Here is a 26793-nt window from a genome sequence, read left to right on the forward strand (position 1 = left end):
TCTTGGCCTGATCAAGGCCTTCTGCACCAATTACAGATCACAGTCCTGCCCACTGCGATGATTAGCCTGAAACAGAGATTTATCAGGTTGTCAGTGGAGCTCCTGACAGAGAGCTTTCATGCACAATCTTATCTGGACTTGGCAAACATTCTTGTAAGCAGGGTATCAAGGCTATTAAAGCTTTTCCTCTAAAGGATTAAAGAAGCAAGAATTTGTGATTTTGTTGAGGATCTTAACACTTTCGTTCAATCTGTTTCAACACTGTAAACACACCAGAAATCCAGTCCCATCACAACATCTTCAAAGTGGACTCGAGTGGATCTAATATGGAGTGTACTCCCACCTGACAGCCCTAAATCCGCCCCATGGGAAAACGGGGAGGATACGACAAGGCATATCAGCGCACGGGTGCGCGCCTGCGCGCTCCCGCTGAGCTGTGTGGAAGTTTCCCTGCAAGTTGAGAAAGACAGGAGGAGTGAGTGGAGCGGCGGGAGTCAGCGGGATAAACGAGATACAGCAGACAACAGACTGGGATGGAAGCGAATATTTATTCAAGTTTCGTGTCTGACTGAGCCGCTGGCGCTTGTTGGTGTTTGCGCGGTCACCTCAGAGGAGAAGTCGTCACCGGCAGGTAAGTGAAATAAGTTGAGCGTGTTGTCCTGAGAGGCAGGAGAGTGACGCGACCAGTGTTTTGTCAGCTTTCAATTGAGGGATATATTTTTCAGCGTTAATTAACGCTCAGATGTACAGGAATAAACCACGAGAACAGGTTTTCTACAACCAAACGTCAACATGAAAACAAAAAAAAGTTCCCCAAATCTGCTGAAAATGTTGATTTTGCGTTTTTTTTAAAAAAGGTTTTATTTGCCTGAAACAAAACATTCCTCTTCACTTTTCATCCTTCCGCTGAGCTCTTGAGCACCAGCGTCTGATTGAAAATGATTTTTCGCCTGTGGAGATCGTCTCCAGTCAGTGAAGATACACATCTCATTAAGTGATGGAGGAGGGTGAGATCACCCTTCGCAGCGCGCCCGTGCGGCGCTCGCTGGAACGGCTTTGGCGATCAAGCGCGTCCCGCAACATTTTCCCAAGAACGATTGTGAATCATCTTCAGGGCGAAGAGGGCAGGACCAAAGGACGCGTCTCTGGCCAAACTCAAAGCCGTGTCGTGATTAAAGACTTTTCCCTCGAACCAGACACCTGAAACCTCTGACTCACTTTTAATTGCGTTACTAATCCCGCTCCAAAACTTGCTGCTGCAAGTGTGCGCGCCCAGCCTTGCACATGACAGCCTCCCATAACGAGGGGAAGAATATTCAAAGTCGTGATTTCTGAAGGCGCAGACCCCTCTATTTCTCCCCTCTGTGGTTAAAACGGTGCATTTCGCCCTCCATGTGGTGTCTCCGTGTATTCTAATTAGAAGGGAGCGAGGGTGGTGGAGGTGTGTGTGCATGCAGTGAGGTGAAACTGAACAGGACGGGACAAGCTGTTCAAACAGCCTGCAGAGGGGGAAGAGCTCATCCTGCTGCTCAGCCAGTACTTTCCCTAAAATGCCTTGAACTTCCAAAGAAAGTTGAACCAGGGGTTACGCTTCCAGCTCCTTGTTGGCTGTTTGTTACGCCAGTCAATTCACTGGAGTCATGCTAATGAAAGGAGAAGTAAGGCCAGGTGTCAGGTGAGGTCATCGGCTTCGGTTAAAGCTGCTTGACTGGCTCCGTGTTGCGAAACTTCAGGATCAGCACTGGTTTCCTGTCTTTTTCGGTGCTCAATAATGTCTGAGATAAGATTTTTTTTTGCTTGTCTTCTTCCCTAGACTGGAGTTATTGATGGACCTTTGACCTGGAGCTCACTGGAAACTGGAAACTGGAAAAGACGTCACTGACGGACTCACTATCACCCCTCCCCTCTGAACCCAGCAGCCTCTATGCTCATCAACCTGACTCTGGCCGTCAAGGAGTCTCGTGCCTTTCATGGAACACAGCCTGCCCCTGACGCTGTGGAAGTGACAGCCATGGATCCTCGTCCGGTGCTGGCAGCCCCTCCGCCGCCTCCCCTAGCACCTCCGCCACCTCCGCCTCCTCCTCCGCCACCACCTCCACCTGCATCGTTCTCCTCCTCCTCTTCCTCCTCGCCGTTCAGCCGTGCGGATGTGGCACGTCGGAGCCGGCTGAGGAAGCTGAACTGGGAGCGTATCCCCAAAGAGAAGGTGGAGGGGAGGAAGAGCGTGTGGAGCGGGGCGGCCCAGGGCGAGGACGAGTTCCCCATCGACCTCCATTCTCTGGATGAGCTGTTTGGTCAGAAGGACAGCAAGCCTCAGGACAGAACCAGCACACTGAGACGCAGGTCTGCTCTGCTGCGCTGCAGGTCCCCCCAGGACAGCTCAGAAGAGGTCAGTTCATGAGGATGGCAGGGATATCTGTTCAGCCATGTATAAAGAAAGTGAGGTTTCTTGCACTTTACTTCCTCTTAATTGTCCTTTGCCTCTTTACAGATCTCCCTGTTGGACTCCAAACGCAGTATGAACATTGGAATATTTCTACGCCAGTTCAAGATGTAAGCTTCTTTGTTCCTACCTTAATCCAAAGATATCCAGTTCACTGTCACAGAAAATATTCATGTTTGAGAAGCGATGATGGTCGCAGGTCTAGATCAAATGTGAGGATTTGCTCCTTTTTCTGTCGGTCGGACGAAACGAGACATCGAAAGACGTGACGGTGGGCTTTCAGAAATTGACATTTCACGGACTAAACTTTGAATGAAGTCAGGCTTTTTAGGCTTTTTTGTCGACACTTCCTGGAGGTCACCATCAGTCAGAGCTGAAGGTAGCTTTGAGAGCAGGAAACAGAAGTGTGTACAATTGTGCCCAGGGGAACAGTACTTCACTTCAGTTGAGCGGTGGAGTGTGTGGCTGTATATCAGAGGTGGCTGGGTGTCTGTGTGGGTGTCAGAAAGCGTAAAGAGAGGATGTCTGGTGTCGGGGAGGGGACACAAGTATATTGCAGGGAACAGGTGCAGGGGAGGGTGCACCCTGAGGAGGGTGGTGGGCTAGTGGCCGGGTTCAGCTGTAGGAGTCAGAGTTGACACCTGCTGATACTCTTAAAGAGTGTCTAATGTTAAAGCTGCCCCCTGCAGAGAGAGACCCCACTGGTGGCTTGTCATATTCATCCATCCCCTAAAGCCTGTTTAGCATGCACTTCTTGAAATGAATAGGGCTGTTTAATGATCAATGAAGCACACTTACATGCAATTTAAAGTAAGAAACACAGAAAACACAAGTGAAATCAAAATAATTAAAGGGGCTCTATGTAAAAATGTGTAACCATTTACATGTATTAGTTACTTTTTACTGTCCATATGTGAGCAGATTGTACCGTGACATGAACAACGAGACCTTCCCAGTCTCTCTCGGTTGTCTATACAAGCCTGTGGATGTTTTGTGTTGTTAAAATCTGCTGGACTGTGAATTTGGACTCTGCTCAGATTTTCCGCGACAGTCCACAAGATGTAACTTGAGGCACGTTCTCGAGTGCCTCGTCTCAGTGCCTCTCTCCGCTCCACTAAGAGTGCAATTGTAGCTTGCAAATAAGTTTATCTGATTTCACGAGGTTTCCCCTATCAGTATATTAATGTCTTCTTTTTGTTATTTGTACATCTCCGTCGAGCTCTTAGACACAGTTCACATAGAAAAGAACAATCAGTTCTCAGAAGGAGTTGGCTCAAGCAACCGCAGAGGGCCACTCAGGTTTATACCTTGATCACCACTTTACTTGGATCCCCTTTCTACGTACATTGTCTAAAAACATGCAAATGTTGCATATTGACAATTTTACAAATAATGATCCGAGGATGTGGCAAAGAAGTGCTGGGTTGCTTTATTGTCACGCCTCCAAGTGTGCATGTAAAGTTCACGAAGGCTCAATTGTGCATCGCTCAACTAAGGAGCGGTTCTTTCCAAAACCAGATCTGTCTTGACTTGTAGGGAAAAGCCATTATGTAAAAGCAGACTCTTGAGTACACAAACATTTGTCTTGTTGGGAGCTTATTTGCCCTCTGCTCTAAACACACAGACTGTTGAAGTGTGGGCGTAGTTTAAACAAAATATGGTTTTGTATAGCCAGACATCAGCGTCTGAGGCTTCGTCAGTATCTTTTTTGTTATGTGATAGTTCTATTTATAGGCTATTTCCCTTAAAATTGTTTACACCAGAACTAGTTGGGTCAAATAACACAATAAGAGGATTAAACCATGTTTCCATTTTGAAATAACCTATTCTCAGTCTACCTTAGATGTCGACCGTGAACTGTGTGTAAAAGAATGAAGCGTACATGTGAGTGTTGGGGGATACAAGCCACACACAGTAGCGTGCACATGATGGAGTATGAGCATATGTGATGGGCTGTAAGACGAGGGGGAGGGGAGAGGCTAATGGAAAACTGCTGGAATAGAGGACAGATGTGTCACTCAGAGGAAGTAAGTCAGAGGTCAAACAGCCAGTCAGTTCAGTTTCTGCTCTTTCACCTTGATATCACCGAGGCCTTTCTTTCCCCGGCATGTCTGCTTTGTATTTGCCCAGTGGATATGCCACTTTGTGTCGCCAGCGTGGCGTCAATCAACCCGCTCTCCCCGACACTCTGACTGATAAGAGGGGCGATGAAGGCTAAACACAGCGCTGATACCACTCATAATGTTGAAAATCCCTCCGCATGTTAACAATGATGTCATAACAAAAATGTGTTATTTTTCCGCAGGCCTGCTAAGGAGATAGTTGAGGATATCAGGCAGGGTGTTGGGGACCGTTACGGAGCAGAGAAGCTCACAGAGCTCTGCAAACTGCTGCCTGACAACGAGGAGGTAAAGTGCCTTTTTCTTGGCCTACAAAAACAACAGTGACAACCCCCCTCCCTTCTCCTCTCCCTCCTCTCCTCTCCTCCCCTCATCATCTGGCTCTGGTTAGGATGATCAAAAGTTTGCCATTACACCATGTCTTATGATGTGGTCTGTTTCCGGAGAGGGGCCACGCTGAAAGATATTGGAATTGACTGTTAACGGCATTTTGGTTTTCCAGACTTTATTTTTTTTCTTTTCAATCGAAGCTGCCTTCCAGATTTCACTCAGCATCTGTTCTCTCTCAGGAGTCTCGCCTGAGGAGGTTCGGCGGGGAGCGGAGCTGGCTTGGAGAGCCTGATCTTTTCATGCTGCTGTTGGTGGAAGTCCCCAGGTACGTCCTCAGATCTAGATCAGATAAAATTCCCTACTCCCTTCTGCTCCTTTTCCTGTTTATTTGTGCGAGACTTGTCCTGACTGATTTGTCCTAAACTGATAATTGATCACAAGCGCCTTTTTGTCCCCGTCGTCACTCGACCCTTTTCCTTTTCCTCTTCCATCAGTTTTCGGCTTCGTCTGGATGCCATGATCCTGCAACAAGAGTTTGACCCAGCTGTGACCTCTCTGTGTGTGGCAGCCAGATGTCTGAGGGAGGCAGCCAGAGGTAACGTTCACAGCAGGGAGTTGTGTACTCCGCCACTATAAAGATCTGTCTTGACCCTTTGAAATGCTCCCACTTAGAATTTGCTTAGAGTGGTAAAAATTTGGATCCAGAATGCAAATGCGATGGTAGGCATTCAGAGTAATGCTAATCAAGTTTAGCTCGCCAGTCAGCCTGAGTGTCAGTTCTTCAAAACAAAAGCGCTGACTCATTTTAAGGCCTTGATGTCGGCCGCATACTCATTAATACTCATTTATTCTTTAACCTTCAGGCAAAATATTAAATCTCTGTCTTTGTCTCTACCAGAGCTGCTGAGCTGCCCTGAGTTACACTCCATCCTCCGTTTGGTGCTGAAAGCAGGGAACTATATGAATGCAGTGAGTGCTTCTTTATTTTCCTTTTTCGTTTCTTTTCTTCAGTCTGACAAAGCAGAATCGGTCCTTTTATCTGTGGATAATATACCAGTTGCAACAGAGGCAGGGCGTTTGTTCAGGGACGTCACTCTGACTGCGCACCTGGGTTTTGTATCGTTGTTTGTTGAAGGCTGTCACATGTTGTGTACGTGTGTTATGTGTTATTCTGACCTTGTATGTGGCTCCTCAGGGTGGATATGCAGGGAATGCCGCTGGTTTCCGGATTTCATCGCTGCTGAAACTGGCCGACACCAAAGCCAACAAGCCGGGCATGAATCTGCTGCATTTTGTTGCCATGGTAAGATCCGAAATTTAGGAGTAGTAAGAGAACATCGTGTGATATCCAACAGATGCTGAAGTAAACAACAGGAGTTTGTACAACAGAAGGGAGTTGAAGAATAAGGTCTTTTATTGAGAGGTTAAGGAAAAACAGCTGTTTTATGTGGCAGCCACATCCTTTTTTAAGATTTGAAGATTGAAAAGTTGTTCTTTACGAAGAGAAATTACTTTGACATGAACAGTAAAATGTAAAAAGGTGCACGAAACAACAAAATGTTCCTTTGCAAAACCAGGTAAACAGCATTCTCACAATGAATGAATCAAAAGTTTGCTTGATTTTCCCCATGAGTGCACGATAAAGAAACGAAAATGCGCAAATGAACCCTTCCCTCATTTCTGACCACCAAGTGTTTTGAGAACAGTAGCCTCTCATAACCCTCAAGCCAGACCGCTCCACAGAGCATATGATTTTGTCAACATTCACAAATGACGTGTTGCTTCGTTTGAAACAATAGCTGGATAATCATTTGTGTTTGTCTCCGCAGGAAGCTGTGAAAAAGGACCAGAGTTTACTGTCATTTCCCGGCCAACTAGGCCATGTTGGCTCCGCCTCGAGGTCAGTCTCTTCCCAAAGCTCAGATCCCATCAGATCCTACAGTGACTGTGTCTGAGGGAGTATACAAGCCCTGCTTAATAACATCAATACTCCCCAACAGGCTGCTCAAATAAACGTAATGTAAATCTATTGCGTTCTCGGTTCGGAGCAAGGCGCCCAGCTGTTAGCAATAGCTTGCTGCCTGAGTGAAAGTGGGTCATGACAACATTGATACTCCAAGCCAATATTTAAGCTCTGCTGGAGACTTTTGGTGAAGATTTTCTCAGCAAGGTGCCAAAGAATGAGCAGCCTAATTCTGCTTTTGAAAGTAAAGAATATCACACATGCACTGCAGTCTTTTGTTGGTGTGTGTAAATTGACAGCACACACATCAGAGTCCAATTAAGAAAACAATTCCTGGACATTTGGGATCATTTGCATTCGTTTATTACCTTTGATTTGGTTTGAGATATGTTACACATCTATTTCTGTGCATTTCTTATTCTAATTGTGCATTTTCTGTCCTCTTCCTCTCTGCAGGTTGTCTGAGGAGTCGGTGCTAGAGGACTTGTCCAAGTTAAAAAGCAGAGTGGTGGCCCTCAAGGCAAACATCCAGACGGAGGCAGAGATTCAGCAGCATACACAACCTTTCCTAGAGGTATAAAACATAGTCTGTAATATATTAAAGCTTTATCTAATAGTTTACCTCGGAAGCCAAGAACGGCCGTGGTGCAATTATTTTTTTAATGGCGCTGAGTTCAGTCAATTATTTCGTTAGCTTGAGAAAACAAGCTTTGTTATCTCGAGATGACGAATAATTACTTTATGTTTATCAGAGAGCAGCAGAGCAGTACGCATTTTCATTTAAGCACACATGACATCCCGCTAAAGAAGCTACATCATAAATTTGTTGATAAAAGCCCAGGGTTACAGTCAACAGGTGGGACGTGCTTGTAGATCTCATGGATAACCGAATGGCATAATCTTTACCTATGCCTTTATCATGGGCTTTATTTAGCAGCTGCTGGTTGAAGCCGAGAGATGTGAGTTGGTCAACCTCTCGTCTTTGACTACTATAAAACTCGAGATGTGTATTGCCCTGCAGAGAACATGTTTTTTGTTAAATCTGTAAACTGTTCCTGTGTGTAGGTGGCCGAGGAGCGTCTGAAGGAGGCAGAGGATGAGGTGGAGGGCATGAGGATGTCTAGTCAGGCTCTAGTGGAGTTCTTCTGTGAAGATGACAGCACTTTCAAACTAGAGGAGGCTTGCAAGGTCTTCAATTCGTTTTGCCATCGCTTCCAAAAAGCTGTCCAGGTAAGATTTAGAAATTGATTGAAATGTCTGTCAATTAAACATTGTCCTAAAAAAAAAGAGTCACAAATAAACGACTCCTTCCTTTCTGTAGGAGAATGCAGAGCGTGAGCTGAAGGAACAGAAACGTCTGGAGCGTCAACGTGAGATTGGGGAAAAGCGTCGCTCTCTGGCCGTGTGTACAGGGTTGGATTTGGGCCTCAGTCTTGCAAAAGAGCCTCAAAGTCAGGAGAACCAAGATGAGCTGGAGAAACTCCTGGAGAAGAACTTGACCCACACTTGGAGTCGGCGTAGCCTGAGAAGCTCCGAGTCCCGCAGGCTCTCCCATCACCTCTACAACAATACCAATCTTCATAACTCGTCCCCGCTCAAAGACTTCCCTGAGCTGGGCAGCAGCCCGACATCGACCAGTTATCACTCTAACAGCTCCTCTGACCATGAGACCACCGCTGTGCTCTGTAGCTCCCCGGAGACTGACGGCACGTGTTCCCCCACAGACCAAGAACCTGTTCTGGTTAGAAGGAGCAGGTTTCAGCACAGCAAAACAACCATCCGGAGCATGGACGCAAGTCAGGATTCGCCCGCTGCTACTTTTAGCCATTCTCAGCATGGACAGAGCTTCATGGCCAAGCAACACGGGCCTGAGAGCATTTCTTATTTGCTGCAAGGCCAACCGAAGGCAACAGGACTTAAAAAAGAAGCTGAGGCTTCGCATGAACACGTTGTTTCGATGACCACTGAATCTCCCTCTAGTTCCTGTACAAACTCTGCTGCTACACCCACTGGAACACCCGCCGTTTGTGTTAAAAGCCAGACCTCCACTCAAAGACATCGGTTTGGCCTGCCAGTGACAGACAATGCTCGCCCTATTCAGAGTAAATCTAATAGCTCCTGTTTTGATGAGTCCGTACCTCACTCTCTTCATACAAGTGGAATACTTTGTCACAGTGACACCAAGGCTGGGCCGTTAAGTTACCAGAGATGTGAGAGCCGACCACAATCACCTGTAAAAGCTCCGGAGAGGGTCCAGTCACAGCCACAGGTGAGAGAGACGCCCACCACAACAACAAGTGCCGTGGTGCCTGATGCAGGTTTAACAAAGCAGACAGAGGAGGCGTCAAGGCCTGCTAAGGAGAACTGGATACCATCCAGTCTACCGGAGTTCAGCAAATCACAGCCAGAAGAGTACTCTGACATGCCAAGTCCTGAGAGGGAGACAGCAAGGCCATACTCCCGCGTGGGCGAAACACTGGAGTGCCACACTCTGGTGAAAGGCCTCCGATCCTATGACGCCTTGTCACCCCCATCCTCCCCACTCCCACGACCCGCACCGAGCCTCTGCTCCAAGTGGAGGAAAGAGAGGGAGGGCGACCTACGAGAGGGGACGACGCCAAGGTCTCCTACATCAAAGGAGGAGGCTCGAACCATGAAGATCCCTGTGCGTAGTGGAATAGGGGCCAAAAGGGGACTTGTGTCACGTGCAGGAACTTCCAACAGCACAGGCATTCCCAGGGTGCGCTCCAAAACTGAGCCTTCGAATGGAGCCCCGACCCCTGCTAACCCGCCCACTCCCAGCCGGCTGTCTGCCCCTCGCAGCATATCCAAGCGGCCCGCCGTTGTTCAGTCAGAGGTGAAGCGCAGTAACAGCACACGGGAGAGGACTGTCAGTGAGACACAGACTCCAGGAAAACCCACTTTGACCCGCAGGACCTCGGACAGATCCTTGCCAGAGAAGGCCTCGGGCAGCGCCCAGCCAGCCTTCGTCAGAGGAACTCCTCTCCGTGTGTCAAAGCGACTCGCTCCCAACTCTGAGACTCAGGCGCCCGCTCAGCCTCGCACTGCCCACAGCCCCTCCTCCGCCACGGCCAAGACCATTCGCACGGCCGTCATATCTGCTGCCCGGAGTAAAACTGCCAAGACGACAAGCACAAGCACCTCTCCCGCTAGCTCTAAAATCCCCACAGCTTCACGGATACCTGGTCCCAAAATGCCTCGAGCTGCTGCAGCGCAGCCACTGTGGAAGTGATGGAAGTGAATAATTGCTCGAACTGCACAGTTTTTTTTTTTTTTTTACGCTTTTCATGCCTTTATGGATTTCAGTCTAATATATAAAAGTGTGGGAGTTCATGAAAAGTGTGAGCCATCAGTCAGATTTCTGGTCTAAATCCAACTTTTATAAAAAAAATTTGGTAGTTCTGAGTGTTTAGGTTCTACATATGTGAGAGAGAGCTGCACTGGGAGCATCGGGGACATCTCGTAGATCCTCCAAATCCTACCTCTTTTTACACTTGTTTGTGTCCTTTGCAGGCAATAGGACGCCATAAAAAGACCCACGTTACAGCTACTTTTCATATGTAGAACAGCTTAATTCACGTCAGTACAACACAGCCCGGTGACATTACTCTGTGCCTAGTCCGTACAAGTGTGCTTTGAAAGAATTGTAATTTGGGACACTGTTTCAATCTGTCTAGCATTTTTATTTTTTTTTTATTTTAGGAAGTTGTCCAAATGTTTTGAATGCTGTGACCCTTCCGCTAAGTGATCCTTGTGTTCTCACACTTGGCTGTCTTACAGAACCGAACTTGGTACAATATGAACTGTTCATCCTCTCGTTGAGAGGCCTCATCGTTCTGATGCACTTTACAAACTGAAGAAGAGGCCGCGATGAGATGATTACTGTAACGTTTGTCATTTTTATTTGATGTCAAAAGATTCTATAATTTTATTGAATAGCATTGGTTGTTATTCACTGTATTATTTGGATTTATAAAAAAAGAGAAGATGAATAAAGATGGTGATCTGGATATTAGTAGTGTTTGTACCTGTCTGTGTTGATGTATACTCACTTCTGTTCTCCGGTTTTGTATTCAGGCGAGCACTTACTCGCTTTGACAGCTTTCACCTCCAAGGTCCCCGCTCGTCTCATCAACTGCTGCTCTTGCATCTTGCTGTCCTCTGTCTTCTTGTCACCCTCATTTTTCTCCCTCCCTCTCGTCTGAACTCCCTCCTGCTGCATCTCTTGACACAGTCACCCCCAATCTCTGTCAGTGGCTGTTGTCATGGAACTGCTACAGACGTCCCGGGGAATCTCCTGGCAGAATAGTAGGGGTGCAAGGGTTGGGGTGGAGGGTGACTGTGGGTGTAGGGTCCCAGTGGGAATTCTCTCTTTATAGGCCGCAGTGACGCCAGAACCTCTTGGGAAAGGCAATAAACCGGTGCCTCTTTGTGCTCTTGAGTGTCCGGTTGTCGGTCAGCGCTGGCCTCTTAACCTGCCTCAGTGTATAGAGGTGACATCATCAACGGGTCTCCAGGGGTGCAGGACAGAGCAGCCTTAAGTGAGCCCTCTTTTAGCTCCCTTCGTGTATTCTGCATTGATCTGAAAGCATTGGCTTAGTGAGAATAATGACTTGTCTGAAGGTGAATAAGTGATATATGAGCTTTAATACCAGCGCTGACCAAAGAAGGGATGAGGGGAGGCAGGAGACGGGGTTGTTTTATGGCCTGTTTGTATGTATGCATACACAGTGACACACTGTGGCATTTGATAGTGAGACCGTAGCAAGTTCAAGAGAAATGGTGAAGTCAGAGCAGAGAGTGTGTGGGCGTCCATGCATTCAGACTCTGAAATGAAACTGAATTGCTAACAGACTGGAAAAATCCAGGAGCAGCCGCCTCCACACTGGCAGTGAGATTGACTGGAATGTAAATGGAGGGCTTAGGGACAGCATTTTGAACAGTTGTCATGTTTTAGATACAGGCTATACAGTCCATTGTTTTTGCAAGGTGTAATGTATTTTATTGTTGCCAAAGGGTCACATTCACAGTAAATGAAGGTGTGTATTACTGAAAAATAACCTGCCAAAATCCAGTCATGAATATGTCGAATGACCTGGATGAGAGGCAAAGATTTATGGGTGACTCGGGACATTTTTTCCGCACGGTACGTTTGGGTTGTTAATGGACATGCATTTATATAATGCTTTTCCAGTCTACTGACCGCTAAAAGTGCTTTGCAATACTTGTCACATTCACCCATACACTGATTGCAGAGGCTGCCATGCAAGGTGGCAATCTGCTCAACAGTGCCTTGCCCAAGGATACTACGACTTGCAGCCGGGGGCATCTGGGGATCGAACCAACGACTTTCTGAACAAAGGATGACCTGCTCTACCCCCTGAGCCACATCCACCCTATTTACTCAAGTTAACTTTACTTAAATATGCACTATGTAGTTGGGCAAGAATTCAGAAGTGAAAGATCTTCATTCACAAACTAAATAAACAAACTCTCTTTGTGTTCATGGCTGAATAAACTGAATAAACAAACTGATTTTAAAGGACAACACAGGTTCATACTGTTTGACTTTGTTCATATTTGGCGGACCCTGCCACCTTCATATCTTCAAACAGTGTTCTAGGGACCTTATTTTCCTCTGAGAACAGCTTGATTAATAAATATTTCTGAGTTTGTATTATTACCTCATTGACATTGTAAATATTAAGACTGAGTTTGAATTTCTTCTCCAAAACTACATGGTGCCCCTTTATGTATAGTTTTGAGGTAGATTTACTTTACTAACTTTGGTTTACATTTTGATTTTCTTTCTGAACGATTATGAATTATGTTGGACTTTGACTTGTAAATGGAGTGCTTCCACCTTCAAGTATTTTCAATACGAAGGCTCTCAACACTTCTTTCACATGAACAGGAGAACAATAGTTCTGCAAACACTCTTTCCTGTCGACACAGACAGCCAAATCTGCGAGTTTACATCGATTTTTGTCTGCTTGTTTTGGCTTCTGCACAGATTGTTTTCAGTAAGTGTCACATGAGCGTTTGGAAAATCACAGGAGAGCGAGAACAGCTCAACACCGCCCTCTAGTGTCGCACAGACGACTGCCACACAATAAAACTACAACTCCCAGGCTGCATTGCTTCCGTGTGTCGATTTTTACGTAATGGACAGCTCCCCGGATGCGGCTGTGATTGACTATACCAGGCAAAAAGAGATCGGAAGACAAGTGGCGGTAAGTCACAAAATCCTTCAAATTTAATTGTTAAAGCAAATCACGACTTCTGAGGAGTATATAAGAACAGGATATAATTTTTAGACTAACTTGTAGTCTATTATCGGGCCAGCAGCAGACCTTTTTGAGAAGTGGCTTGAAAATAAACTTTCAACTTGTTTGCTAACTAGCTAGCTTGCTAGCCACCGAATGCGCTAGTTCCTTAGCTTGATGCTAGCCAGTGGGGGAACGCCTAGTATCATAAGTGAACAGTGCGAAGTAATAAACAGCGTCTCGCTTTCGAGTATCTCGTTGTTCTTCGTTCACGGACAAGTTCAGTAAACTTCCCAGATGTTGTTGATTAGCTAGCGGACGGCTGAGATTGTAAGCTAGCTAACCTATGTAACGTTAATTATGTCGATGTGCTAACGTCGGCGGTGGTTAGCTCGTCTGCTAATTGGGTGAAAAGCTGCATTACTGTGAGAAAAAACTGCTGTTGGAAAGTCACTGGCCTTAATTTTAGCCTTTGTCATTTAAACCTTTCTAATTATCCCTCTTGTCACGGGTGACGATACTCTTAGATAAGCCTCTCGGAGCATGTAGCATTGTAATTAAAGTTACTCAGGTGCCCTTCTCTCTGTTGTCAGGTGCTGCAGCCCCAGTGGTCGTAGGCAGGATGCAGACCATTAAGTGTGTGGTTGTGGGTGACGGGGCAGTAGGAAAAACCTGCCTACTCATCTCTTATACCACCAATGCCTTCCCTGAAGAGTACATTCCCACAGTGTTTGACAACTACAGCGCTCAGATGAGTGTAGATGGCCGCACTGTCAGCCTCAACTTGTGGGACACAGCCGGCCAGGAGGAGTACGACCGCCTGCGCACCCTCTCCTATCCCCAGACCAACGTTTTCATCATCTGCTTTTCCATCGGCAGCCCCTCCTCCCATGCCAATGTCAGGCACAAGTGGCACCCTGAGGTGTCTCACCACTGCCCAAACGTGCCCATCCTGCTGGTGGGCACCAAGAGGGACCTGAGGGGTGATGCAGAAACAGTGAAGAAGTTGAAGGAGCAGGGCCTGGCCCCTACCACCCAGCAGCAGGGCAACGCCCTGGCCAAGCAGATCGGGGCTGTTAAATACATGGAGTGTTCAGCTCTGCTGCAGGATGGTGTCAGGGAGGTGTTTGCAGAAGCTGTGAGGGCGGTGTTGTATCCAGTAACGAAAAAGAACCCCAAGAAGTGCGTGCTGTTGTAATAGATTGTTCCCAGATTTGGACTGTGGAGAGGGATGATGGAGATCCACAGATGCAAAGGAAGGCTGAGGAACGAAGGTCGTCATCTGGCTGCCTCCACACCACCTCCAGCATTTTAGACTTTGTTTCCAGCTCCTCCGTTAGTCCTCTCTTCCTTATTCATCTCCTGGAGGATTTCACTCCGTTGCCATCATCACCAAAGTGACTATGCCAAAATTGAGGCAACTGACCGCATCTCCTCTATTTTTCTTACATTTTAACTTTTGATATTTACACTTTTTTCCAATTTTACACCTGTTCTAGATTTATAGCTTCTCTGCTTTGCCTTATAAAAATGCTGATCATGGTTGTCACAAGCCATATTAACATCCAAACCAACCAACCAAGCTACCCTGTTTGACTGGAGAGAAGAGATCTGCCTTCGTTCAGGTGGAGAAATAATGACTACCTCATACTCTCACCTAGGTTGCATCTCACGAGTCTCAAGCAGAGTTGTCATCAAGATGCTTTGACTTTCCTATTTAGATGTAATGAACAGCCAAGTAGAGGGTGAACAAGTTTTAATTTCAAGCAGCTTGAGTCCAGACGAGGTGTGATGACTCCCGGACAAATGCCAGTACCCCATAACCAATATGCACAGATTAAAGGTTCAACTCTCGAGCTGCAGTTCCCCTTGTGCTCAGTCTGGCGTGTTAGAGCTGTCTGGCGGGCTGCCCCTTCCAGCCTCTCGCGCTGCTCTCCCACTGCCACGCATGGAAGAGCCAGTAGGCCTTTGAAGATAAGCCGGGCCCATTAAAAGCAGCCGGCCATTTGCCCTCTTCAGTAATAGAGGAGCAGGTGTCATAAGGCCACTGCCAAATTAACCCACACGGGTACAGGATCCCTCGAGCTGACATATCAGGAAGTCGTGTTGGGGGACAGCTCTCCTGTCTACGTCTTAACTCTTGAGGCTCACACAGTGCCATTAAAACATGCCTAAGAATTGCTTTTTGACGGGGTGGGGTCAAAGAGACTGTATTTTGTCTAATAGTGTTGAATTTACTCTGTAAATGATTTTTTCTTCCTCAAATGTTTTTAACCTACGAGTGCGGTTATGGCCAAAGTTGAATATATTTTTTGTAATAGCTTATGTTTAGTGTGTAATAGTTAATACTCAGATTTGATAAAGCAGAACACCATGATGCACCCCTCATCAATTACATTGTTGCCTTACGTCTAAGGTCAGCAGACTATGACCACTGCATAATTGATTCAGTATAGCAGCATATAATCCCAGAATATGTTTAAACTGACTTGTGCTTGGCTATATACACTTATTTTCCTATATTTTTTGGTTAGTGGAATATCATTTCATCTTGGAAGAAGCACCATGCCATAGCTGCCTAGTTAATATTTCAAGTAACGACTGTTTATCTACAACACGGACGGAGCCTTTTATTTGGTCAGGTGCCTTATCTAAACCAAAGACCATAGCAGGGCTCCTTTGTCAAACTCAAAGGTTCTCATTATAACGATGCAAGCGCCGCGAGACCTTTTCTAAATGCAGGTCCGACCGACTCTGGGTTTCATTTCATTTTTCAGTAGCTTTCTGCCTTAGTTTCCTGCTAGCAAACACACTCTTTCTCACAACCCTCTTTGTAAGACCCAGGTGCTAAAACTGACATCTTGCGCTGCAAGTGTGTGCGCGTTTGTGAAACGGAGCACATGAAACGGAGTGCTCGCCATGGCCCACAGCTCTTAACAGATTGTGGTTGACATCCCTGCATTGTGCAGGTTGCAGTGAGGGCAAGGCACGAGCACGACTCGCACATACGGTTAGCAAGAGCTGCGCTGGTGTAATGTGCCTTGCCACATCTGAAGATATTTTTTTTAATACATTTTATAAAATATTTTTTTAGTCATGACTGGTTGCTAATTTGTGCTTACAGCTGCCAGTAATACCAGCAACCCTTTTACTCTAGTTATTTTTCATTTACTCACTTGTGGGTTTATTACAAGTCAACCTAGGTTGTGGCCTGTGTAAAGTCTAGAATAACCGAAGCGCAACACGAGCAGGAGGTTTTGTGTAACAACAGTTTGAGATCTGCCAAAGGATGTGTGAAAATTTCCCGGAAAGGTGTGCGGAGGGTTGAATGTAAGTGCATAATACGTCAAACTGTCAACTGTGGTGAGTTTGTTTTGTTTTGTTTTTTTTGCCGTGTCCTGATTTCACTCAGATAATGCTGTTGAAGTGGAACATACACCTGTGGGCTCTCTGACTGTGTCCCGGAGCTGTATGCTACCGTGTGCGTGGTACTACGCCTTTACACTGGGAACTTGATTTGTAGAAATCTGTTTGTAATTGTTTTATATATAACAAAAGCATATTTGTATAAATGAACTAACAGTGAGATGATTTTTAAATTATGCCAAATAAAATGGTGGTTAAAACCAGACACTGATGATGATGGATGTTTTTTTCCTTTGCTGCTCTGTGACTTGATAAACTAACTCAAATATTCCACATAATCAGCACATTACTAACAATGGAAGAATAAAGTTATACTGATGTGTTCAGCAGAGCTGAGTCACACATCTATACACAGCTACATGTATTTTCAGCTCAGGAAACCACATTATGCTCCTGTAACGCACGTAATGTAACTTCGTTCATCGTCTGTCACATTCATGCTATTTCAATTACCATGTCCGAACACTAGATGGACACAGCTCTCTAGCTCAGCTCCGTGCTATCCACAATGACTGCCATTCCTCAAAGCCTGTGTTTTTTTATTCTGTACATTTGGAGTTAATGGTCTATACCCATCCGGTTCTCAGGGCCATCATTCAACTTAGCAGACACCCACAAGTTCAATCAGTCGCAGGGGCTTAAAAACTCAACGTGCTGCTTACGCTGAAAAATTCCCCTGACCTTTATGGGTGGAGGCTCTGACAAATGACAGATGTGTTGAACTCCACCAAAGGCTCATTACAACATCACCGCAGCAACGTTCAGAGCCCATTTCCTCTGCGGTCTGCCTGCCTAAATGTTTTTACAACCAAGACAATGCAGAATGTATGTTTACAGCCTGTAAAAGTTGTGTTGCGGCATGCTTTTAAGGGCATGACATGTTGTTTTAGTGACCTCTGCCCTGTCATTCAGGAAAACAGTGTTTGGAGTGCTGCTGACTGCAGTACACTTTAACTAAGGCCGGTGGACTAATGAGACAGGGGTAGGCTGAGGTGATCCGTTTTTAGGTACGAGGACTGCAAGAGGAGTGATATACATATTTCAGTTCTCTCTTTCTCACATCCTTTTACTTTATAGTGTTTAAATAAGACCTGGGCTCCATATTTTTGTGTACGTGGGTAGTTGCAGTGTGAGCTTGAGTTGATTGTTGATAATTTGGCACAAATCTGGATTCACCAGTTCTTTCAACACTGGAGTTAATCACAGTGAAGTGGATCAAAAACGAGACTTTTTATGTTGACCCCCCAAACATGAACTCATTTTCAGCCACGAATGACTCCTGAAAAATGTTAACATAATTAAATGCTTTCATTTAATTTGTTTATGTGGCTCAGGACCACGATCACGCCGTATGACTCACAAACAGAACATGCAACAATAACAAAACAACACAGCGTGGTCACAATACAACAGATAAACAAAGGAAGGACATTCTGCTAAAAAGCACCTAATTTACAAATAAAATGTCGGCTCATGTGATTGTTATAACACAATACATTTAAACACAGATGCAGGGTTTACATGATACTTTCTCTATAATTCATTATACTTACATTCAGACACGATGTGATAACACTGACCCAAAGGTTGCAAGTTCTCTGTTCTCTATCCAGCCCTGCACATGATCCAGTGACCTGAGGAGTTCTGGTGTTGCTCACTTTATATTACAGATAGCCTGCTGGTACTTCTCATACTACAGATACTTCACCAGTTTAAGGGCGCGCTTTAAGTTCTTGTCTTACATGAAGTCATACTTCTGAGCCCACTTTGCCCCTTGTGCATGATCTGATCACTCAGCCTCCGTTAGTGTCAGCCAGTAGTTTTGGATACTTTCAAGGGACAAAAAACAAAAACTCATCAAAAGCATACATCATTTGAATACCAAAATATGTTAAGTGTAATTTAGCTTGCAGCCTGGATTCAAACAAGACATTGACTGTATATCCACATAAATGTATCAATCATAGGTAATTTAAGTTGTAATTCTCAGGACTCAGGCAGAAGAAAGGAGATCTAATACAGCCGACAAGGTTTATCAGCTGAACTCGGTTCAATAATGCTGCATCTTGATTATTACATTATGGAGAACCTCACTAATCGAGCACAAACATCACTAATGACGTTTGCTCATAATAAATAATTGTTTGACAGTAATTGAAGTGTGGAAACATTATGCTACACGATAACAAAATTAACACTGCAGGAACATACATAAAATCAGACTTATGTCCTTGAGTCTGTCGCCCTCGTGCATTCTGGGAGGCGTGCCTACAAGCCAACCTCACACAGGTGCTGATTTGAACTATTATTCAACTCATTATTTCAAAGTAAGACCGAATGAAGATAACAAACCAGACATGGCACAAAACTCCACATTTGCGTTTATCTGTCTGCGTCAGACACCGAAACCGAACGTTAGTTGAGTTTACTGTATGTGATGTAAATGCAGCTGTATGTCATGCTGCATAGTCACACAGTGCAGCCTGAGTTTGAGCGTAGCAGGAGGTGAGATTTTCACCAGCAGATATCCTTTCCAGTGAGTCATCAGCGTGGAGCGAGTGGGAGTGCTGGCCTCCGCTGGGACCTTGATCTCGGCTCTGTCTATCACTGCTCAATCTCCCTTGTTCCTTTCCTCCCTCTCACTGTCCGTTTGATGATGTGCCGGGTGAAGCCAAAAGGCCGGCCAGCTCCCGGCACAATTCAGTCAAGGAACTGGGGAGATTCCTCTTCTTCTCCTTGTCTAAAGATGAAAAAGCAAAAGGCCTTGATCTAATAGGCTGCCCGCAGCTAGACCGAGACTGAGAAAGCTGCAGTTCTGCATTCAAATCAAACTGTTCCAGCGGTAGGAGAGGAGAAATGAGATTGCAAAGGAACACAGGGGGGAGTGAAGGCCGTTGGCTGTGTTCGCAACAAAATAGGATTCCTCAGAGCGAAGGAGAAAGAGTGTGGTGCCGAGACATTAATGGAAAGACAGGAAATGGGCACGTATAGTGATCGAGTACAGGGGACAAGTTGTTTCAAATGTAAATTAAAGGAAAGAGGAAGGGTGAGAGGAGGTAAGATCAATGGATAAAGAAAGACGGAGAAAGGGGACCCGAACCTTTACGACTTCAAGAGATCACACATTGGCTGAGTGGCTGGTTTAAAGGAATAGTTTGACTTTTTTTGGGAACATGCTAGCCAGTGTATCTGGTGGTGAGCAAGCCAATTTCTCAGGATGTCGAACAATTTCTTTAAATGAGCAGTTTATTTTAACGTTTGCATTAAATATATTAAATATTGCCCACAGCTGCGGGGACGGAGCGGAACCAAACAAAGACCTGTAGGCGCTGAACTATTATGAGAGTAGAAAGAGCGGCACGAACAGAGCAGCTGAACAGAGAGAGGAAAAACCGAGACACCCAGGTCTACTCAAGTATTAATTATGTTGGTTTGCAGCTCGGAGGTGGGAAACTGCTGCCTGTGAATCACTGAAGTAACACCGCCGGGAACAGAGAGTCCTCAAGTGCCCTCCTCACATTCAGACTCCTCTTCTGATTGCTTCTGAGGAAACAAACGCAGAGTGAAACCGGGCTGATTAGATGTTCTGTGTTATGTGGCCGCCCATTGTCGACGCGCAATCCCACTAAATCCACGAGGCTGTTCACACGCTGTCATTCGCTGATGTCTGTATCACCACAGTGGGGGGGGGGGGAGGCCAGATGGCACGCGGTGCCAGAGCAACTCAACTCTGACACTTTTGTGGTGCACGCTCACTCCGCCGCGGGGTTGGAGTGATGAAGTGAGAAAAGGGGAGAGAAAAAAAAAAAAGAGGAGAGATCTTCGCGGGACAAGCTGTGGTTAAGTGTAAGTGAAGGCAATCGATGAGCTGAGCTTTGTGCTTCATCCTTAAGATTGGATGGGACATGTGATGGACCACACACTGAGAGCCTTTCACCCTCCCCAATTAGAAGTTACAACTTTGGTTTTCTGCTCTGTCTGAGCTGTCATACCCCCAAAATGAAAAGACAGCATGAAAACAAACACTAAGTCTAAACAAGCCACGTTTCCACACCCCTCTCGTCCGCTCCCTGCCTTAATTTTGCTGTCTTTGCGTGCATCAGTGTCAGCTATCGGCCGTGATCTGTCAGCCGGAGAGCGGAACCTTTTCACAGACTTGTCAGTCGAGGCGGCGAGTGAAAGGTCGCTCAGCAATTTAGGCCGCCTGGCACCGGACCGACCCAAGCGCTGCCAAATCTGAATACAAGTGCAAACCTCAGCTCGAGGGACGGATAGAGCAATCAGACACCTTCCCTGTCCGGAGTCTTAGTCCTTCATTGCTACAAACGTGTATTTCTGCCACGAAGAGGGAGAGAGTCGGTGTTTCCGGGACTTTTTGTGTCAAGACAGAACATCCTGTGCTGCCTTGGTTACTGCTCTCCTGCAGCGATACGCCTGCTTTGATCTCTCCCGTCTCGTCTTTGAGGAGCAGATTTTGCCGTTCTGCTCACTCCGGGGTAGACTCTGTGGTTTAACCAGGTGGAAAATGCTTTCTAGAGGAGAAGGGCGCTATTTTTCTTCCAACCTGGCCCCGTTTTTTTAATTTCTTTTTGGTCAAAGGCAACCTCTTTTCACTACGGATCTCTGCTCTTTGAATTGCCCATCTTTCATTGGTTCAATTTCACTTGTCGGGGTCTGTTGTCACAGAGGATGACACTGTTCGAGAACTTCCAGGTGCTGTAAGCTGCAAAGGAAAGAGTCCCAACAGTCCAAGCGTTAATCCAATTGTCTTTAGTCCCATGTGGGGAAAAGGGGATTGGGTTCTCTGTGTGCGTGTGTGTGTGTGTGTGTGTCTGAGATGTTTATGGATTACTGAGAGGTCAGCCTCTGCTGTTGAGCCTCTTCTGGTCAGGGAGGACGTCATTGGAGAAGGGAGTGTTGTACTTGGCTCTCAATACATAAACCTCACAGCCTGCTCACAGTGCAGTGAGGAATCTGCATTTCAACAACAACAAGACAACGTGAAAAATGATCTGCTGATTTAAGAAAGCTGTTTTCCCTCGTTGAGGAACTATCTGATGGTCTCATTGTGTTGAGAAACAGCAGTGAATGCTGTGACTTTCATTAAGTGTATTTTTCAGCTTGAATAAGGTAGCCAGTGAGAGCTAATTCAGATAAAAGAAAAATACAACTTTCCCAGGGGCAGCAGCTTCTCTCAGAGTAAGCACTGAGAATTTTTTTTTTCCCACATTTTTTATCTCCCTGCTCTTATCTCTTTGTTTCGGTCTCCAATGGATGCATTTACTGCTGGCTCTGTTCATTGCGTTTGTCTCTTGTCCTGATTTTAACTTGGAAACCCAAAGGATCCAGTCATGGGCGGATGGATATTTTTATCCTCCTTGGTAGGAATGAGATGCACATTTCGAGATGTTTGGGGGATGTGAACTATAGAAGAGCCAGAAATGAGTCAGAGTACAGCCGACAGAAGTATAAGACAATGACAACTATCTGTGGATAAAGATCATGGGGTTTGATTGAAAGCTTCTGAACAGCTAATGAAAATTTGGGGCGAGACCGTTTCTCAACTGTTGTTTCCAAGATTTTGAACTTTGAAGCCTAACTTTGAGTCGGACAATAAGTCCCTTGTGTGCTCAGAAAGATACAGAAATGAACAGTTACATAACAATGAGGTAAAACCGTTATGTGCCCAAGTGCCCTCTTGGATGCCTCTATTGTAGATAAAACAGGATAAAGAGCCCTCTAGGGTAACCTTCCAGTGGACAAAAAGGGGTGAAGTGCCCCTTCTGCATACTGGTGCCCCTTAAACATCCTGAGTCTGGCAATGCCCCCAACAATATTAATATTTACTTATTAGGCCTAATCACTGAAGGATCTTTGCAAAAAAAGAGACTATATTTACAGCATTCAGTGGAAAAAGTTCACATGCAGTGTCATTTTAATTCAGCATTCAAAGACCTGACAAACCTTCAAAGCCTGATTTACCTTAAAAAAGAAAACAATGTATAGACTCGTACAAAAAAAGTCCCTCTCACTCATCACTTGTGACCCACTAGAAGTGTGTGGCGATGTCCGTCACTGCAGAGACCGTGCCCTCTGCTTATATTTTCTTCTTATTTTTTCTTCTTTTCAGTGTTTGTGATGTTTCTGGGTGTCAGCCATTGGGCAGTGGCGTGTAGCTCCCAGCCAATAACAGCGTGAGGTCAGGACATCGTTTTTTGTCTCTCTCTTCCGCTCTCCGTCTGTCATAAAGAGCTGCAGCTCTGTGTGTCTGTTTGACCCCGGGGTGGGGTGAGCTACACACACACAGACATGCGGGGCACAGAGGCAAACAGCAGACGAGATAAAGAGCTCACGTCAGCTACAAAATCTGGTGGGTTGTACAGTGTGGGCGTGTTTGTTTGTCCTTCAGAACGTAACTGCCATGAGGCTATCTGGAAATAAGGTTTCAGTCTCATCATTCACTCTTCAGCTGTTGCTCTCTCTCCGTCAGGAGGGGCCAACTTTGAATGAATCACTTGCCAACAGCCTGCAACAAATCCTGCAAATTACGCCTTTAATGCAGATTTTCACTTGGACATAACCAGACACACTTTAAAACATGAAAATTATGAAAAAGGCGTACAGTATGAGAGCCTCACGTAAAAAGGTATGAGGACACCCAAGCTCTACTCTCATATGTGATTGTCAAACATGTCAACAAACAAACAAACTGGCTGCAGGGATTTACTCCCATTCAGCCTTAAGAGCATTAGTGAGATTGACCCCCTTGTGTTGCCAGTCCAGGTCAACCCAAAGGTGATGCATGGGGTTGAGGTCAGCGCTCGGTGCAAGCTAGTCAATTACTACTACAAGACACTCCTAAAACCATTTCTTTATGGGCTTTTGAACAGGGGAATGTAAGAATATATGGGCTCACCATTAATCTGGACATAAATCCTGAGATTTCATGCTTCCTGGACATGTTTCTGAACGTACTGTGCTACATGGATATTGCACGCACACATCAGGAGCCGGATTCTGAAGAAAAAACCCTCAAAAACATGCACGCACCACTTGGTAAAATACACATCTGTTGAAACATCAACCCCAAAGTGCGTCAACAGGAAACATCATGGGACCCAACTTTTCCTGTGTTCTTGTCTTTGCACAAAATTGGACGAGACGAGCATCAGCGCGTGTGCGTGTCGTGCTTTTTTCTGCGTTGTTGTCTGCGAGTGAAGCTGTGTGTAGACGCTGCAAGTCGGAGAGCTCTAATAGATGGTTTGCTTTTATAACATATGACAGACTGAGACTGACAGCTTTTTCTGTGACCATGGAAACGGGAAATTAGCCCGTTTCACCACTGTGAAGCACTCAGAAGAGGGGTTTGAGCAACACGGCTACGGTAATCTGCAGGCTGACACTCGCATCCTGAAGAGCGTAACTGAGGAGAGGGGAGGAGAGGAGAGGTGGCAGATAGATGGAGAAAAACACGACGATGAGAGGTAACACTTCACATGTTGACATCCCAGTTTGCATATCATACTTTCCCCCGAAACAAGTCGTATCTTTACAACCCTCGGCGCAAATCACAGCTCCATCCCTGAGTGAGCTCTTCCTCCTCTCCACTGAAGTCCATCTGAGGTCTGGTTGGCTCGAGGAGAGAGATGTCTCCTCCAGATGTGGTATCTGCAGCTTAATAACGTGCGGCCAGCCTCCCTTGATGGCTTGGAAACAAGCTGTGTGCAGTAATTGAAGCCGGCTCCCTCTGGGGCTCTGCACTAATCGCTAATAAAGTCTACCTCCTCCGCACCACTGCCACCAGCGCCCGGCAGAGTGTGTTTGACCCCTGCCTGCCAACTCTGTGTGGTGCCATAATGAAGGTCAGGATGACTGTATACACTCAATCACACACACACATGCACAATTATACAGTACAGACAGCAAAAAGCCTCGCTAAGACCCATGAAGATAAACAGAGCCACAGAACATACTGTACACTGTAATTACAGTACAGAATGATGCATTAAACAGTTGAGTGTGCTAAGACTCAGACATGCTGTTTGTGCACGCGTCACTGCACACAGATCTTCGTGCACACATAAGGTCAGCCACACATTTCCCCTGACAGCGCTCCTGCGACGCCCTCCAGGGTTATACTTTTTCCCACAGTTTTAATTTCACAGCCGAGGAGACAACTCTGTCTGCTTGGCACAAAGCACGTTGGTAAATGAACAAGAATTGTACTGAATAAAACATCGAGTGAGGATCCCTTATGCCCACAGTGCTGAGCTGAATGTGAGCTTCAGAAGTAGAAAGAGGATAAAGAAAGGAATCTATTATGTCTGGTTAAATGGGTTTCATAGCCTTTAAGTCATGGGCACTTTGACCTCTGCTCTTGTGTACTTTAAAATGTATTGTCAGTGTATATATACATGTAGAATATTTCAAACTTTGGAAAAATAATATTTCATATATATTCTATTGATTTTTATTGTGTTTGTGGTCAATTTCACGACAGTAGAGAGAAAACAGGAAGTGAGTCCACAGCCGACTTGAAGCGAGGATGTTTCCATGAGACTGTCGGCCTCGAGGCCACAAGAAACAGCCTGGTTCCAATGAACTTAAACAATATACCGCCACACAAACAGCACATTAAAAATACATAATACAGCAACAACTGTAATTGTCCTCTACGCCCACCGTCATAGTCTGTCAACACACCGTCTCGTCACAGAACAAAGGCGAGCTCTCTGAGGCCACGCTACAGCAAAGTGGGTGCTGACTTGCTGATTTTATCTAATGCTTGAGTCTGCATGTGCACAGTTAGTGTTAATACACAGATGTTTAGCATGTATCATTTTTACCTTCAAAATATTAACAATTTATAGCAATGTAAATGCATTAAACACCTTTTTATTGGCCGTATGTGAGCGGATTGTGGCGTGACATGAAAAATGAGACCTTCCTCGTCTCTGTCAGTTGCTTATGCAAGCAGAGATTTTTTTTAAGTTGTTTAATGCTGCTCGACTGTGGATTACTGCAGGAATCAGGTCGGATTTTCCACAACAGGTCTGAACCACAGGGTTGTAATCAAGACACAAGACTTGGACTCGGGTCTGACTTGGGGTGCAAAAACGAGGACTTGAAACTTGAAACTCAACTTGTTTGAAATTTGGTGGAATTTTCCCTTTTGCAGCTCTGCCAAATGATCATGAATAATTGATAACGTAAACCAGGATGCGTGCAAAGACACCGTAACCTAAGGCACACTTTCAGTTGCAGCTTCTAGCACCAAAGCAGAGTGTGGTTAAAACATGTTACCAATCTTCAACATTAAGATTTAGAGCTGAAACTCTATCATATAGTTCCCAGTGCTCCCCTTGAAGGAGCACTGACACTTAAAAGTAAGGTTTTCAAGGATGAACAATCTAGAGACCAAACTTTCAAAAACAAGCTGTCATTCCCATTTAAATAGCCTGTATGCTTTGATAAAGTGTATTGTCCATCTTCCCTCCACAAAGAGTAATATTTGGTCGGGCATCTTTGATCCAGTTGTGCCACATGCACTCTGAACAATGAGGAGGAACCTATCATGGAGCTTAAAGTGTGATGGGGGGAGATGTAGTTCCAGATGACTGTAATTATATGCTCGCCGTTGCTTCTCTCCAATACCAAAATAGATTTATGATTCACCAGCCCACGCAGCGTCTACACATGCACAGACACGCACTCACTCAACGTGCAGCCACACAAACAAACATGCACACACCTCCAGAGTAATCAACTCTGATGGAACACAATTAATATCCAATTCCACAGGCTTTTGTTTTCGGCCGTGGATTTAAAAAGAAATGAGGAGCTCCCCCGGGGGAATTGACTCATGAAAACCAATATTTAGTGTGGTGACATTGTCTGCTCGAGGTCAGGGATAAAGGGCTCAAGCACCCCAGTCTGAACAGTCTCTGCGGTGGAACAGCATTGAATGGATGCAGGGTAAAATGTTGAGTACAAGATATAGCACGAAATACCCTCAGTGCTTTTTATTAGGTTGTGAGAGGGGTTTAGTATGCCGGAGGCCTCAGGTGTTCGGAGACACAGAAGATTCCAATCTTAAGCTTCCCGTCTGGCTCTCGATGACACACCAACGTATAGCCAGCCCATTCATTCCCCCCGCTAGTTTTCAATCAATAGCAGAAGCAGCAGGGGAGGGAGAGGTAGGCTGGCGTCTCTATGTTTCCCCTT

The 26793-nt window shown here is 45.6% G+C and overlaps 2 protein-coding genes across 2 annotated transcripts; both read left to right on the top strand.

Annotated features, from left to right (window-relative positions):
• The first annotated feature begins 458 nt into the window (after nt 1-458).
• Nucleotides 459-10887, top strand: fhdc2 (FH2 domain containing 2). The gene is made up of 12 exons (XM_084352998.1): nt 459-631; nt 1814-2389; nt 2492-2553; nt 4749-4851; nt 5133-5218; nt 5388-5488; nt 5792-5862; nt 6089-6196; nt 6723-6793; nt 7313-7430; nt 7922-8086; nt 8178-10887. Exons 2-12 carry the CDS (start codon nt 1925-1927, stop codon nt 10107-10109), a joined length of 3282 nt encoding a protein of 1093 aa, XP_084209124.1. The 5' UTR covers nt 459-631; nt 1814-1924; the 3' UTR covers nt 10110-10887.
• Nucleotides 10888-13021: 2134 nt separating this feature from the next.
• rhogd (ras homolog gene family, member Gd) lies at nt 13022-16774 on the top strand. Its single transcript, XM_084352561.1, has 2 exons — nt 13022-13110; nt 13737-16774. The coding sequence occupies exon 2, from the start codon at nt 13766-13768 to the stop codon at nt 14339-14341; it is 576 nt and encodes a 191-aa protein (XP_084208687.1). The 5' UTR covers nt 13022-13110; nt 13737-13765; the 3' UTR covers nt 14342-16774.
• Nucleotides 16775-26793: the final 10019 nt, after the last annotated feature.

Source organism: Pagrus pagrus (genome assembly GCF_965226575.1).
Source record: "Pagrus pagrus genome assembly, chromosome: 5".
NCBI classification, from domain to species: domain Eukaryota; kingdom Metazoa; phylum Chordata; class Actinopteri; order Spariformes; family Sparidae; genus Pagrus; species Pagrus pagrus.

Excerpts from the sequence above, each read along its gene's own strand:
- rhogd (XM_084352561.1), top strand. The coding sequence starts at position 13,766 with ATGCAGACCATTAAGTGTGTGGTTGTGGGTGACGGGGCAGTAGGAAAA.
- fhdc2 (XM_084352998.1), top strand. The coding sequence starts at position 1,925 with ATGCTCATCAACCTGACTCTGGCCGTCAAGGAGTCTCGTGCCTTTCAT. Across the intron at positions 5,219-5,387 it reads CTGTTGGTGGAAGTCCCCAG|TTTTCGGCTTCGTCTGGATG; the intron begins GTACGTCCTCAG and ends CTCTTCCATCAG. Across the intron at positions 6,197-6,722 it reads TGCTGCATTTTGTTGCCATG|GAAGCTGTGAAAAAGGACCA; the intron begins GTAAGATCCGAA and ends TTGTCTCCGCAG.